We start from the raw sequence: 15760 nt of genomic DNA, 5'->3' as shown, positions 1-15760 counted from the left end.
CTCCACTCCGAAAATGCATGCTGAGACCCTGCATCATCCCACCTCTTAACACACGTGCTAGCCTCCCGGTTCCCTATAATTGTAGCATCCCTACTTCTGCTAGAAAAAACTCACACAAGTGCGTGAACTGGTGTCATAAATATAAGGTCGCCAAGCTCATCAGGGCACCCCCATGACTCCAAGCAAGCCTAATTAGTACTCACAACAGCTGTAATTATAACTGTTTATTGAGTGCTTACTATGTGCACTGTCCTAATCCCTGTATAAGCACTTTAACTCTCAAAACACCACCATTATGAGTTAGAGACCATTGTGGGTGAGAAAAGGGCCACATATTAAACCCGACAAGCTCACGGGAGACCTCAGTGGTAGACCTTACAAAACCAGAGACCAGACCAGCTGGGTGTGACTCAGCAACTGAGTGTTGACCCAGGAACCCAAGAGGTTACTGTTTTGGTTCCTGGTTCAATTCCTGATCAGGGCATATGCGCAGACTGAGGACTCTATCCCCAGTAGATGTGCAGGAGGCAGCTGATCAATGACTCTCTCTTCCTTTCTCTCTGAAATCAATAAAATTAAACACACACAAGCAGAGACCAAAGTAACCACGCAGGGTGGTCTGAACGTAAAAATTCCTAACTAAAAGTGGGTCATGGTAGGTAGTCATGTCTTAGGCCTGTAGCCTTCTTGACAAAGGTCATCCTTTAACTTTGAAATTGTTTTTGTGCATCTGAGATTGTTGGCGGCAGCAAAAATGACGCTGGGTGTTAGGGTGGTGGAGTCAGACTGAACTTCCTTACGTTCAGCATTTGTGGTAGAAGAGGGTGGGTGGGCTGGGTCCTCCATGAGAGTATGTAGAACAAAACAGCAGAAAGTCCCTAAGGGCTTTTTAGGGTGGGGATTTTAGGGGCAGTCCCAGGAGAGGATCTCAATAGAATATTCCTCAGCTTTCTAGGTGTGACCTTTCAGGGTCTCCGCTGATGGATTGGTTGGTGCCCTGGCAGGGGTCATTAGTCAATGCAGCTGGTCCTGAGCTCAGCCTCGGCATCCCTTGTTTGATTTTGCTGCTTTTCGGGGCTTGGAGCTGAAACACAGCTGAGGGCTTAGGGGTTAATGCTTAGGGGACTGGTCATGCAAGGGCCCACATGGGAGTCCCAGGAGGCCCCTCTTTGGCCCCTTGTTCCTCCTCTAAGGGGGGGTCTACCACATGACCAGCATATGCGAGGGGAGGAAAGGTTACCCTGGAGGGAAATCTTTGTTTTCCCAGTTGCTAGGCACAGGGGCTTTCTGTCCCGGTGAGCTTCCGTACCCGTCCTATCTCCTTGCTCGGCTCCTCTGCCCCTCCAGAGCTGGGCCAGCTCCCCTGTCTTGTCTCCAAACTAAAGTGCTGTGTCACTGGATTCTTCAGTGAAAGTGAAAGAAAAGGAAGGAGGGAGAGAAAACCGTCACTCTAAATGCCGGAAAGAAGGTGGGGGTGCGGCGCAGATGTACTTCCTGGTCATGGTTACTCAGCACTTTAGGGGGCTGCGGGTGCGGGTGTGGGTGTGGGTGTGGCGGGCCTTTCCGATGAATCCAGCCCCGGCCAGGCGGCTCCTTCACCAGCCTGGCGTGCTCGATTAAGGCCTGGCTGACCCCTTCCCAGGTGAACCGGCCTGTGGCTGTGGGAGGGGCCGCCGGACTCGCCGCCCCAAGTCATTCATAGTGCACGCGCCCTTTAAGTGGCTCTATGGCCCCTGCAGATCCCCGCTCCCAGCTCGGGTACCGGGAGTGCAGGGTGGGGGCTGGGGGGGACGGGACGGGGGATGGTGGTGGTAAAGGTGGGGGCAAGGTTTCCCGCAACTCGGTACCCCTGGAGGTCCGCTCCGGGCCCGCGAAAGCCCCGCCCCCCGGCGGCCCCGCCCCCTTCGAGCGGCTCCGGGAGGCGGGCCTGGCCGCGGCGCCTGGGCGGGCTCGGGAGGGCCGAGCGGGCGCGCCCCCGCCACACGCACGCCGCGCGCGCCCGCGCCCAGCTCCCGGTGACTATAAAGGGAAGGCGGTCTGCGTGCCGGCCAGCTCAGTCTGCAGCTTTTCATCCACTTGCGTCGCCCCCTCCGGTCGCTGGTCAGACCTCAGCCGCCAAAATGGTGAAGCAGATCGACAGCAAGGTACGCGCCAGGCCTGGGCGCGGCGCGCGGCCCCCGTGGCCGGGGAAGGCGCGGGGCTGGAGGTGGGCAGGCCGCCGCTCCGCATCCCGGAGGAAGGGGACGCGGCGGCTCGGCCTGGGGCTGCTAGAAGCCCGGGCCTGGGCGCGTTCTAGGCGCCGGAGCATGCCCTGGGGCGCGGGAGGAGAGGGACGGGAGCCCCCTGGAGGGCAGGGTCGGGGTGCCCAGTGAGCTGGGGGAGATGCACGCGCGCGTGGAGTGTACGGGCGGCCCCCTCGCTGCGCTTCCTGCACCACCCCTGTCTGGGAACTCTCGCTTGGGAGCAGGGAGTCTGCTCTTGGCCCCCTGTGTATCCGGATACGCGCCCGGGCCGGGAAATGGAGGGCTCTTTGGAGAACACCGGGGTTGCTGGCCGCCACACCCTCCCCGGGGAGTGGCGTGATCCACACGCGCTGGTGGGGTGGGCTTCCATAGGAGCGGATCCAGGACGGAGACCCCGGCTGCCTCCACCAGTGCTGTGCCCCACACGTGACGCGGACTGTACCCTCGCAAAGGGGGTGGTTCCGGGCCGGAGACCCCGCTGCCCTTCCTCGGGGGTCTGATGCCGGCCTCGAAGCCCCGGGGGCTCAGGTGCCTGCATGGAAGTGAGGTCCGGGCCGCGCCCTCGGGACTCCTCCTCCTGCGGCGTGGGGCGTGTTTCCGGCAGCGCTGGCTTTGGAATGACTCAGTCCCCAAAGCTGGGCCCAGGGACCTCCGCCGCCCTGCCCGCCCGTGTGATTCACCCACTGTCCGCGGCTCTCGCTGGAGCCAGGAATGCCCCTGGGAGCAGCTTTCGGGTACCCAGACGGTGGGTCCATCCTTTTAGGATGTCCCAGGCAGAAAAGTTACTGCGAGACAGATACCCTCCCGCCTGGAAAACTCAAGAGCCTCACATAGCGTCCGGTGTACTGTAGCCACTCCAGAAATGTTTGTTCAATGCAGATTCAGAAAAGTGACTGGGAGAGAATTGAGGTCGCTCGAACAGTGCAAGAACCTCAAGCATTTACCCCCGCGATATTCCCACCCCAGTGAAGCTACCCAAAGGCGGCCCGCGCCCACCTTGAGTGCCCTGGACCCTTTAGATGCCGGGGCGGGCTTCGAGGACCTCTCTTTTTTTCTGTAATGGCCCCTTACCTTGTTGTCACTCTTAGAACCAGAAAATATATATGTGATCGTTGTAGAAAAATTGGGAAGAGAGGGATTTGCTATGTCCTACAGGCCACAAAGTAATTGAGATTACGTTATGTCTATATGCTATTTTGTTTCGAAGCTTTTATCTTCCTGTCTAATTTAGCCTGAACGGTTTACATGTAATCAGAAGCTTTTTGTAGCCATGTCCGTATCTGAACACACTGCTGGGCATTGAGGCAGTTTTTGTGGCTTCGGTGACTGTTTTCAGAACGCCCTGTGCTGGGCTTAGGGGCTGGAGTGCAGCGATTGGGTTAAGGGGTGGGAACCTTGAAGGCCTGTAATTGCCACAAGCAGCATGTGAGTGCCCCTCCCTTTCCTTTCATCGCTGACTTTCCCGCATAACTTTGGCCAGATCCTTAGTAAGAAAAGTCTCATTCTCATTGGAATTTCTCTGATTGGTTACTAGTGACTGACTGACTTTTCTTCTCCCACACGTGTTGATTGGCTATTTGTAGTTTAGTATCTGCTTGTCCTTAATGATTTTATCCTCCTATTGGGATTCATTTTTTTAAATTGTGAGCATTTATATTAAAATCAGCAGCCTTCTCATTTGTGAAAACAGGGGTCCTTAATATTGATTTTTGTTCTGCATACTTTTATTTAATACCTACTGAACGAGAAACATCAGCTTACGGGGTGGGGGGTTTCGTCCAGGGTCTGGCCACCTCGGTGTAACCTAACAGGTGAGCACCCATGAAAGGAGTGGAAAGACTTTGAGGAAGTCTAGATTAGTAGTCTCCGAATCCGTACAGCACAGACAGAAAACTGAGTGATTCCGGGAGCACACCTTTCAGTTTTTCCGTTTTCATGGTCCTATTTATGGCACCCTCCTCCCCTAATCAGTGAGATGGAGAAGGGTGGTAAGAAATTTTTCCTCAAAGAAGCACTACATTAGGCTCTGATAATCAGAGTCATTAGTCAAAAAGTAAACTAATTCAGCCCTGGCTGGTTTGGTTCAGTGGATAGAGCGTCGGCCTGCAGACTGAATGGTCCCAGGTTCGATTCCGGCCAGGGGCATGTACCTTGGTTGCGGGCACATCCTCGGTCGGGGGTGTGCAGGGGACAGCTGATCGGTGTTTCTCTCTCATAGATGTTTCTGGCTGTCTGTCCCTCTCCCTTCCTCTCTGTAAAAGGTCAATACATTATATTAAAAGGAAAAAAAAAAGTGAACTAATTTGAATGTTACTAGTAAATATTAAATACACTTGAGATTTTCGTCTTGGTGGACTTGGTGCCATTGGCTTTCCAGAACAGCGCTTCCTGGGGTGTTGGTAGCTTGAAGCCACCGGGGTCTATTTCAGATACAATTGGGATAATTCCATGAGGAAGAAATCACACAGCTTCTTTTCTTCGTTTTCATTATTGTTGTTTTTTAAAGAATAACAGCTGCCGTTTATTGAACACAGGCACTTTGCTAAATGCTTTACCAACTACTCTTGTGCTTTCATTAATTATCTGTGCAACGGTTGTGTTTAGGGAAAGAGATGCTAGACTCTGCTTCTATTTATGTACCCCGCCTAACTTGTTTTTAAGATATTTGTGTCAGGCCCTGTGGTTAGAGTGCCCAAGCGCGGAAGGGTCTCAGGTTCGATTCCCCGTCCACCAGGGCACACACCTGGTGTCCAGGTTCAAACCCCCATCCCTGACCCACTAGGGGGTTATGCAGGAGGCATCCGGTTGATGTTTCTCCCTCTCCTTTTTTTTGTGTTCATCCTCACCCCAGGATATTTTTCCATTGATTTTTAGGGAGAGTGGAAGAGAGAGGGAAAGACCGAGAGAAACATTGATGTAAGAGAAACCTATCGATTGGTTGCCTCCAGCATGTGCCCTAACCAGGGCTCTGGGCCAGGGAGGAGCCTGCAACTGAGGTGCGTGCCCTTGACTGGAATCTAACCTGGGACCCTTCGGTCTGCAGGCCTGCAGGAGGCCGATGTTCTACCCATTGAGCCAAATGGGCTAAGGCGTCTCCCTTCCTCCCTCCCTCCTTCCCTCCCTTCCTTCCTTCCTTCCTCTCTCTAAAAAGTCAATGGACAAAATACCCTTGGGTGAGGATTTTTAAAAAAATTAAAATATTTGTCAGTGAAGAGGACCTTTAATCTTCATTTTTAGTTTCTGGTATCTAGGGATTGTGGTTTGCTTCTTAGTGAGGTAATTTTGAATCATTTTCAAACTGATGTCTGTTTTAGGTAAATTTTAAATATCTGGAGACGAGAAATGGTTGTGAAGTCTACACATGCCAGGCTCTAACTCAGGTTCATTTGAGCCCAAAGTTCCTGTTGCGTGCCTTTTTCTTTTCAGATTTTTAGGTAGTTTTGCTGGAATTTGATTCTGAGTTGTTTGGGGGGATTCCTTGAGAGTTTTTGAAATAATATTCTATGTTGAAAGTAATCTTACCAAGTATTTACTGAGAGCCAGCCATGTTCACAAAACAATATACAGTCGACCCTTGTATAACATAGGGGTTAGGGACATCAACCTCCACACAATTGAAAATGTGGGTAGAACTTTTGATTCCCTGCAAATAGCCTACTGTTGACCAAAAACCTTTTAGAGGGGGAGGTGGAGAAATTTGTTCCACTTATTTCTGCATTCATTGGTTGATTCTTGTATGTGCCATGACCAGGGATGGAACCTGCAATCTTGGCATATCAGGATGGCGCTCTAACCAACTGCGCTACCCAGCTAGGGCCAGTTTCATTCTAACTTGACGCTCCCACAGACCCCCAAAGGTAGGGGGACAGTTTGTACCCGCATAACTGAAAGGGGTACATAAGTAATGACATGCCATTCTCGAAACACCATTTGTGAATTATTTCCCAGAAAAGTAGAAATTAGAAATCTAGAGATGTAACTACTTCAGGGGAATTCACTTGAGGTTTTAATGGTGACTCACTTACTTTCCCTTTCTACTGGTCCAGATCTAATCTGATTATTAGCTGTCAAAGGAGGGGAACGTTAGTTTTTCATTAAACCAGTGTGATCCGCATTTTCTCCTTGAAGAAAACCTAGACTTTAGATGTTGATGTTTGTGTTTTGATTTCTCTTCGTTGCCCTGGTTTTGATCAGCACTGACTGACTAATTGTGGTTAAAATGAGTTTCTTAACTGAAAGGTTAGGTTCCCAGGGTTATAGTATCAAGACCATCAGTAAATTATTCACGGAGGTTGGTGGTAAGGGATTTCTTGGTCATTTCTGCTCCTGGCATTTTATTTAACGCGCATTCCTTAGGAGGAACTGGAACTGGCTTTCATTTGGTCAACAATGAGGGCAGAGTTTTGAGATAAAGGGCAGAAGTCAACCATACACAGTTCTGATCTGAACTCTGGAAACTCCGTTAAAAAGAATACAAGGAAATATGCTTCGTGTCGCCAGTGATTGGAGGAGGTTACTTTTCCTTTCTTTTGCTTTTGGGAAGTTCCACCATAGGAAATATTAATTTAATGAAAAAAGTGTTAGATTAAAAGAAACAAACTTGTGTTGTAGATAACAAAATTCTGTGTCTTTGTGACTTCTTAATTCAGGTGATCACCTTTCACCAGTTAAGCATTTAGTAAATGTGTCCAAAATACAGCGGAACCTGGTTTCTCGAACATCTCCCATCTCGAACAATTCGCTTCTCAACCTGACAGCCCTTTCATGCTGATACCTGTATGATGAGTCACACATCGCTCAGGTGACAGACAGACAAAGGAGAAATTGCACAAATATCAGTCAGTTTACTACTGTTAAGATATCAGGATATTGTGCTGTGAATATTTTCGTGGTTTTTTTGCTTCTGTTGCTGCTTATAATTTGTAAAATTTTCATTTTTACTGTACATTTCCTTTACTTTTTGTTAAATTTTCATTTACACTTCATGTCCTTTTTGTATTTAAAGTATTTGTTTATAGATTAAACAGAATAGACATATACTGTATATTAAGAAAGGTTAAAACGGAATCATTGGGGGTCTGGAATGGATTAATTCGCTTTACATTATTTCTAATGGGGAAAAATGATTCGGTTTTCGAACAGCCTTCCGGAATGAATTAAGTTTGAGAAACGAGGTTACACTGTACCTAGATTTGATGTGGAAACATTTTTAATACAAATGTCTATTTTTTCCTTAGTTTGGATATAGACTGACTAATATTTTATAAAATATTCATAGACACGTGAATATTGATACACACTGTACACACACCTGTTTCATCTTATCAAGCAATATTACAAACAACACCAAAGGATTTTTTTTTTTCAAGTAGTTTCCTTGGGTTTTTCTATTAAAAGACAGGTTTTGCTTCCAGGACCTCTGAATTGTGCTTTGTGTCACATTTTGTCAGGTTTTACTGGGGCCTTTTAACACGCGCCTTTCTTTTCCCCCTAGTATGCTTTTCAGGAAGCCTTGAACAGCGCAGGAGATAAGCTGGTCGTGGTTGACTTCTCTGCCGCGTGGTGTGGGCCTTGCAAGATGATCAAGCCCTTCTTTCATGTGAGTATTAAACACCTTCTGCTGTTGAAGAGATTTCTGTTCTTTGGGCTGGTGGTCACGACCCTAGAAAAAGAACAACAGTAGTTTGGGTTGGTTGTTGTCTGATCTTTGGTCTAAAAGTAATAATGTAACAACCTAAATAAGTTAGCTTTGACACATGTCGCCCATTGAAGACAACCTTTAAAAGCTAATACGGTTGTCTTAAATCAGCGGTTCTCAACCTGTGGGTCGTGACCGCTTTGGCGGTCGAACGACCCTTTCACAGGCGTTGCCTAAGACCATCCTGCATATCAGATATTTACATTACGAGTCATAACAGTAGCAACATTACAGTTATGAAGTAGCAACGAAAATAATTTCATGGTTGGGTCACAACATGAGGAACTGTATTTAAAGGGCCAGAAGGTTGAGAACCACTGTCTTAACTGGTTTTGCTTTAGTTCATTTTGAAACATGGGCCCCGCTCTCTGAAATTGGGGCCTCGAGTTATTGTCCTCTAGGAGGAATTTGATTCAGAGAAAATATATGTCCTTTATGCTTACCCTTGTCCCTAGTCTAAATTTTGGCATCTTTTATTACATTTTCGTTTAAGAAGGTTGGGTATTAACTGCCATTAACAAGTTCTAATTCTTTGTGTATTTTTCATTTAAAATGTTCCAGTCCCTCTCCGAAAAGTATTCCAATGTGGTGTTCCTTGAAATAGATGTGGATGACTGTCAGGTACGTGGCTGGAAATCTGGAATGCTGCTTAGCTAAACGGTTTTCTTTTGAAAGAATAGGTAATTGTGCCAACTATGAGCTTAATCCCAGATATCAGGAGGTATATGTATCCTAAAATAAGCATAAAAATAGATAGTTGAGGCTTCAGTACTTTACTTCCCAGTTATTTACCTTCTAAAAACCTTTCTATTCTACCTAACACTATAGACTTGATGGTTATCACCAAACGTGGAGACCACTTTTAAGGTTCTTGTGAAGTAATGACATGAGAAAGTATATGCACACACTTATTCTAGTCTTAGTTGATTTTGGTCAATTAGAAAACCCAACGGTTTTAAAGAAAAAAACACCAAGTTGCCCAGTAGAGAGCTGAGAGAATAATTAAGGGGAAGATTCCAGGTTGGTTGAGTTAACAAATGCTTGTTGAGCACTTTATGGGCCAGGCACTGTTCTTACAAGTATTGATTCATTTAAATCCTGGTGTTACCACCCCACTTTACAGAAGAGAAAAACAGGTGTGAGGTGGTCCATGGAGGTGCCGTGGCAGAGCCTGGGTTTAAAATGAGCTCGCTGGCTTCCCAGCCCTTGCGCTCTCCCACCAGAGGCCGCTCTGTGGTGTGGTGGGTGCAGATCAGGTTCCCAGCACAGACCGTGCCTCTCACACAGCCCACTGAACGGGGAGAGCCAGCTAAGGCGTCTCACTGGGTGCTCTTTAGAGATAGGTGGGCATTTCCCCCTGCCCCAGTGGGCAGGAGGGGTCTAGGCTGTGATGTGGCAGCAGAGGCACTAGGCCTTGGTTCCAGTCCTGGCTCAGTGACTTCTGCTTCAGGCTAATCCTTCTTCCTTGAGCCTTGGTTTTTCGCTATGGTCAGATGTTAATCCTTGCCCCATCAGCTGGCCAAAGTTGCATATTCATTGAGAATGTACTAAAGGGTCGATAAAAGTGGGTACAGGGTTATACTTTCTAAATCTGTGAGGACCTTCCCACAGCACGTTCACCAGTTCCACACGCGTCCTTTCACTCACACTCAATTCTCTGCTGGGCCTGCTGGGCACGGCCTTGCCTTTTGTAGCTGATGAACTCGCTGCAGGCTTCACATCTTTTCCAGGAACCCTTCTCCAGCTACCCGCTTTTATGCCCCAGACTAGGTTAGTTTCCCTTCCTCTGTCCCCATGGTACCCTCATCACCTTTTCCTCTTGCATTTACGGTTGTGGGATGGGGTGGATCCTCTACCTAGTAGACTGCCTGCTTTCTCCCCCAGCTCTGTCGCCTGTTAGCTGTACAGGCTCGGTTATCTTGTCTGTGCCTCAGTTTGATCCTCTGTAAAATGGAAATGTTAACATAACATCATAGGATAGTCATCAGGGTTAAATAACACCTAGAAAGTGCTTAGAACAATACCTGGCACATGTAAAACATTCACTGAATCTTTATAATGGCCTCTTTGTGTCTATCCTTGACTGTTAGTCTCTTTCTTCACTAAGCACACTTTCCTGGCAGGCAGTAGATATAAAAAGAAAGGTTGTCAAGCTATTGTTCTGATGTGTTGCATAGTTTTAGGAAAAAAAGAATTGAGAGTAGGTAGTATGTGTTCAGTTAAAACATACTGAACAAGGGTTTTTTCCAACTTAAAGTCTTGAAACTTCTGGTGCTGACCCTGTCAAATAGCAACTGAATACATTTTTATTGGAAAGCAGTACCATGTGCTAGATGCTGTGGGAAGCTCTGCATGCGTTAGGTCAGTGGTCGGCAAACTGCGGCTAACGAGCCACGTGCGGCTCTTTGGCCCCTTGCGTGTGGCTCTTCCACAGAATACCAACTTCTGCGCATGGGCCACGAAGTTTCAGTCGCACTGTACATGCGCGCCCGCATGTGGTATTTTGTGGAAGAGCCACACTCAAGGGGCCAAAGAGCCGCGTGTGGCTCGCGAGCTGCAGTTTACCGACCATGGCGTTAGGTCACTTAATCCTCACAGGAACGATGAGAACAGCTTCTTAGCAACCCCACTGAAGAGATAGTGGACTGTAGCACTGGGGTGTTAATCAAGCAAGAGTGGGGGGAGGAGGGGGGCGCATTGAGCCCTGCCCTGTGCTGGTTGCTGGTTCGAGTCCCAGCGCTCTTACCGCCTCCGGCGCACAGATGTGCAGAGCAGGCAGGACTGCTGTATGCCTGAGCTGCTCGTCCGCGTCTGGTTGGCATACTCATCGTCACCCTGAGAGTTTCCAAACCTTGAAGTGCCCCACTCACACACTGGGGGCCTTTCACTTTGCGTCCCTGTTCTAAAGATCAAATACCTTTAATGGCGGCTGTTACAACCACCTAAATAGTCTCATCTGTGGCAGAGGTAAAAGTTGAATTCCAGAACCCTTTGATCACCACATACACATAGCTGCAGTCTCTGTCAGCTCCTACTCACCTGGTCATGCAAACAAAAAGCAGTTCCTTAAACAGTCAGTGAGTGGTTTCGCCATGGAATTCATGAATTACGTGAGTGGGTCTTCTGGTTGCTTGGAAACTAGGTAAAACCATCACCTCATTTCAACTCTAAAAGAATACAGATAAGGGGTAAAAATTACATCAGTCTCATTTCTGAACATTAGATCATATCATTCGATAGATGGAATGTTTAATAACTGAATTAGTTTTTAAAATTTATATACAGGTCGCTCCCGACCATGAACGTCAGACCCAGGGTAATTTACACATTTATAATGTCTTTGGACCAAGCAGCATACAGTTTTGAAAGAAGGCTCTATAAAGCCTAGGATCGGAAGAAGTTACCTTTTGGGTGTAATAGATTCAAATGGACAGTTAGGAGGCATGGACACTCTGCAGGGCATGGTACTTCGGTAAATTAAAACAAGAAACAAGTGAGTTAGCCCTGAGTGTTCTGTAACATTTTAGAACAGCCAGAAATGAGTTAATAATAGAACTGACAAAAGCTGGTCTAAAGTTATTTCACTATATGGAGTGTAAGCCAGAAGCCAATAAAACTAACCAGGTAAAATGTAGTCTTGTTATACTTACTAATAAAAATCAGAGACTGGGTCAAGCTATAAGGATGGAGAACAGGTCGGTTGTTGCTAGCAGGTGGGGTGAGTGGAGGGTTTGACTACAAAGGAGCTGCCCAAGGGAATTTTGGGGGAGAGGGAATAGTTTTGTGTCCTGGTTTTGGTGGTGTTTATATGATTCTGCAAGTGTCAGAAGTTGTCCATACACACACCCCCAAAGTGAATTTTACTGCATGTAAGTTTACAATTCCAGATTGTTCACCAAAAAGAAACACACACACAACAGGAAGTAGAGGTGTTATTGGGGAGTAGGCTGGCTTTTCGTTTCTAAGAGGGAAGTGATAAGAATGTTTTCAAAACTTCGGAGGCAGCTACTTAGTTTTTAAGTGCGCATAACTTTGCAGTCACTACAGAAATAGCGAACCAGTCCATAGAACAAGAAGAACACAAAAGTGATAAAAGTAAAACATTAACTTTGGATAGCAAAGGTCAAGTCCATAGAGGATTTTGATAGGAATACTATGTTCCTGCAATATTGACTCAGTACTATTAAAATGTCAGACTCCCGAATTTGTCTAACATGGTCAGCAAAGTGCGGCTCTCGAGCCACATGCGGCTCTTTGGCCCCTTGAGTGTGGCTCTTCCTAAGCCTTCGGAGTGCCCTAATTAAGTTAATAACAATGTACCTACCTATATAGTTTAAGTTTAAAAAATTTGGCTCTCAAAAGAAATTTCAATCGTTGTACTGTTGATATTTGGCTCTGTTGACTAATGAGTTTGCCGACCACTGGGCTAACTCAATCTGACATCTTGGGGAGATTGACCATGACATTCTGAAATAATGTGGCCAGGGAAATCCCATGACAGTTCTTTGGTTTCCAAGATCTGGGTTCGAGGGCTCTGCTGCCTGGGTTGCTCCCCTGCACGGTTTTGCTGCTTAGGGGCTGTGAGGTTCTCCTTTTCTTACCTGCTCCTCTTTTGAGTGCCAAGCGGGCCCTGTCCAACCCTTACCAGCCTTCACTTGAAACACTTGTCCAAACAAGACTATTTTCATGGCATTTCCCTCCAAACCTTATGTGAACAGAGTATTGTGTTGAAAGTTCCTGTGACAAAACTGAAGAATGCTTGATGGCCTTTGAGCTGCAGAAAAATCTTAGATGTGGGAAGAGCCGCATCTGGGAGAAGGAGGATAGGCACCCACCAGCCCGATTTATGGCGTTTTGAGTTTGCCCATTTGTCTCAAAGCTGGGTGGCCCACGAAGGTTCTACCATTAGCATCAGATGGCCCTCAACCTTGTAGTGCCCCTCGGGCGATTCTGATCGTGCAGCCAGGTTTGAGAACTGGCAAGTAAAATTTTAATTAAAAACATAAAAGAAACAAGAACCAGTGCATGCCCCTTTAGATTCCTGTGACATTATTCTTGAACAATTTTTTCACAATTTTCTCCTCTTTCTCACACACTCGTCTTTAGCCTTTATGATCATCATCTCTGTACCCCATTCCCATAATAAATCTGGAAAAACTAGGAGCAAAGGTAGAGGTGCTAATTCTGAGGAATAGTTGGGATTATAACCCTGAGTACAGTTAAAGAATTTGTTGCTTTATGAGATTCATGAAATAGCCAAGATATAATTGGACTAAACAGCTTATTGACTCAATAAGCTGTTATCGGATAGTGTCTGATGCAAGTAGCATTCAGCTCCTTCCTTGGTGCCCCTCTGAGGAGAGTACGTAAGAATTTTAATTGAGAATATAACTAGGGTTTTGTATTAGCATTATATTCATTGTCGATTTTTATACGCTAAATAAAGGCCTAATGCTGAGATAGGGAGTATACAACAGAAAAAAGAATCCGGTTTTGGATTCTGTGCTTTTGTCAAAGTTCAATACTAAGTTTTATTTTTTTTCTCTCTCCAACTATCCCCCTCCTCCCCCCACCCCAGGATGTTGCTGCAGAGTGTGAAGTGAAATGCATGCCAACCTTCCAGTTTTTTAAAAAAGGACAAAAGGTAGGCACATCTGACCTTGAAGAAAGCTGAGTAATAGAAGAACATGATATAATGAGGAAACGGAAGTTACTTATTCCTTCATACTGAGAAGCATGTCCCCATTGTTTGCTTTTAAGAACTACTTAAATAGGTCACTCTTCATTGACTGGGGTACATAATGTGGCATCTCATTGAAAATTGATCTTTGCTAGACCCAGTCACTAAATCTGTGATTGGTACTTCCTGTTCTGTAACAAAGTACATTTGTCTTTGTTAAGAGGTATTTGAGTCTTTTGCCTGTTCTTGAGGGGCTATTTTCTCTTAGTTTTTAACTTAAAACTGTTTTCCAAGGTGTTATTTTTTAATAAGATTATACCTCTCCTTTGCCTCCAGTTTTCCCCCATTCTGTGATCATGTCTTAAGCACAAAGTAGAGATAACAGTGCTACCATCTAATGTCAATTCCATATTTTCTTAACAGGTGGGTGAGTTTTCTGGAGCTAATAAGGAAAAACTCGAAGCCACCATCAATGAATTCATTTAATCATGTTAACCAGCCATTGGCTCTTGTAATTTTTTTTTTATTTACAAAAAAAAGAAGATAGATCAAGTATAGAGACTATATACTCAACTACCATCTGATTATAAATGACAATAAAATATTAATTCTACCCTTTTTAAAACTGTCTGGTGTCTTGACTAGCTTGCAAAATAAAAGTGGCCAATTAGAAGGTATTTAGAGTCCTAATTATTTTCACATATTCTTGATCACTTTTTAGTAACCTTGTAGGCCACTGATGGCGTTAAGATTTTTCTTTTGTATTATTACTACTTTTGTGTATTTCTAGGGAAGTCTTGTTGAGGGCAGTGTAGGTAATAGTTGAGTATTTTTAAATCCTATTATTGTTTCATTCTTATGAACAGAGAACATGGCATTCTCTGTTCCCGCAGTCAACCCCCCTGTGCTTTCTGAATGATCAGCGTGAGCCAAACTAATGTCCACCCGGGAAGGACCTGTTTCTCTGGCTTGAGATTCCTGTCCCACAAGGTCCCGTGAGCTTCACTGACTCCTGTTATATCAGTTAGGGATTCTTCATGGGCAGTTCACAAGGGGATGAATTCCTGCAAACATTCCCATGGGAACTGTGATTCCCTCAGAGTAGCTAAGAAAATAGTTTTGTAGGGTAGATAGAAGTTCCAACCTGAGTGGTAAAGTCTGTGGGAGTTACTGGCTATTTCATTAAAAAAAACAGGCAGTGTTTTAGAGACAGCAAAGTGCAGAGAGAATACTTGAGGTTTTAAAATGTTTATAGTGATGGAAAAATCATAGATTTAATCATATGCCCCGCATCATCCTTAATTAATCGTTGCCTCCAAAAAGGTGAGTGTATAAACTCCATTTCCCAGCGAGAAAACCAGCGAAGAGGTTAAGTACTTTCCCAGCATCACACTGGTCGGAGGAGCTGAGATTCCAACCAAGGGAGTCCGGAACCCATGTACTTGGCTCTCTGCTGCCTCTCGGTGCAACAGTCTGAGTAAGCAGTAAAACGATGGTTTCAAAGATCCTGGCTTAAGATCCCCTTCCCAGAGGTCACCTGGGATCTGATAACGGGAATGATAGATAGGAATTTTATACAAGATCAAAACAAGCACATGGGCACCATCATTGAGAATAACAGAGCCTGGCTTTGGATGGAGGGGTTGGGGCAGGGCTCTGGGAGGTGACTGAGACCTGCTTAGTGAAAAGGACTAACCTGCAGAGTTCCGTTAGAAAGCAGCATGCACAAAGGCCCCGAGTCAAGAACGAGCTTGGTACATTTTAGCCGAAGCAGGAGTTAAAGCTGGATAGAGTGGCAGGGACCAGTTACCTGAGGCCTTCCTTGTTCTAGGTGTGACTATAAGCCGTTGAAGGGTAAGCCAGAGCTAAATACTCCCAACAAGAGTTTGTTGGCAGCTGTATGGAAAACGGTTGGGGAAGGGACTGGAATGCCACGCCTTTGCAGAGATCAAGGCCAGAGAGAGTGAGGGCTGTGATTGAGGGAGGGGGTAGAGATGAAACAGTGTGTCCAGATCCCATAACATTTAGGAAAGAATATCCAATAACGTTTGGGAGTAGAATTCTAGAATAAATTCCAGCTTTAGAGTTTGAGCAACTTGGTAGTTCAAGTTGTAATAGATCAGCGGTTCTCAGCCTGTG

At 46.0% G+C, this 15760-nt stretch overlaps 2 protein-coding genes across 2 annotated transcripts in view; one reads left to right on the top strand and one right to left on the bottom strand.

Moving 5' to 3' along the window:
- The first annotated feature begins 1546 nt into the window (after window positions 1–1546).
- On the top strand, window positions 1547–14246 carry TXN (thioredoxin). Its single transcript, XM_081103471.1, has 5 exons — window positions 1547–2144; window positions 7738–7842; window positions 8503–8562; window positions 13520–13585; window positions 14045–14246. The coding sequence occupies exons 1-5, from the start codon at window positions 1803–1805 to the stop codon at window positions 14105–14107; spliced, it is 636 nt and encodes a 211-aa protein (XP_080959597.1). The 5' UTR covers window positions 1547–1802; the 3' UTR covers window positions 14108–14246.
- The window catches only part of LOC308528009 (PALM2-AKAP2 fusion protein), a gene marked incomplete at its 5' end in the record, with an annotated part of 68543 nt that continues 59934 nt past the window's right edge, over window positions 7152–15760 (bottom strand). The window contains 2 exons of the transcript XR_013996664.1: window positions 7152–7905; window positions 10981–11108. The remainder of the gene's footprint in view (window positions 7906–10980; window positions 11109–15760) is intronic.

This window comes from Myotis nattereri (genome assembly GCF_964212035.1).
Source record: "Myotis nattereri genome assembly, chromosome: 12".
In the NCBI taxonomy this organism is placed as follows: Eukaryota; Metazoa; Chordata; class Mammalia; order Chiroptera; family Vespertilionidae; genus Myotis; species Myotis nattereri.
This window is presented reverse-complemented; position numbering and strand designations above follow the sequence as displayed.

Coding starts and splice junctions, on each gene's coding strand:
- TXN (XM_081103471.1), top strand. CDS start 1,803: ATGGTGGTGGTAAAGGTGGGGGCAAGGTTTCCCGCAACTCGGTACCCC. Junction 2,145..7,737: donor TGAAGCAGATCGACAGCAAG/GTACGCGCCAGG, acceptor TTTTCCCCCTAG/TATGCTTTTCAGGAAGCCTT. Junction 8,563..13,519: donor TAGATGTGGATGACTGTCAG/GTACGTGGCTGG, acceptor CCCCCACCCCAG/GATGTTGCTGCAGAGTGTGA.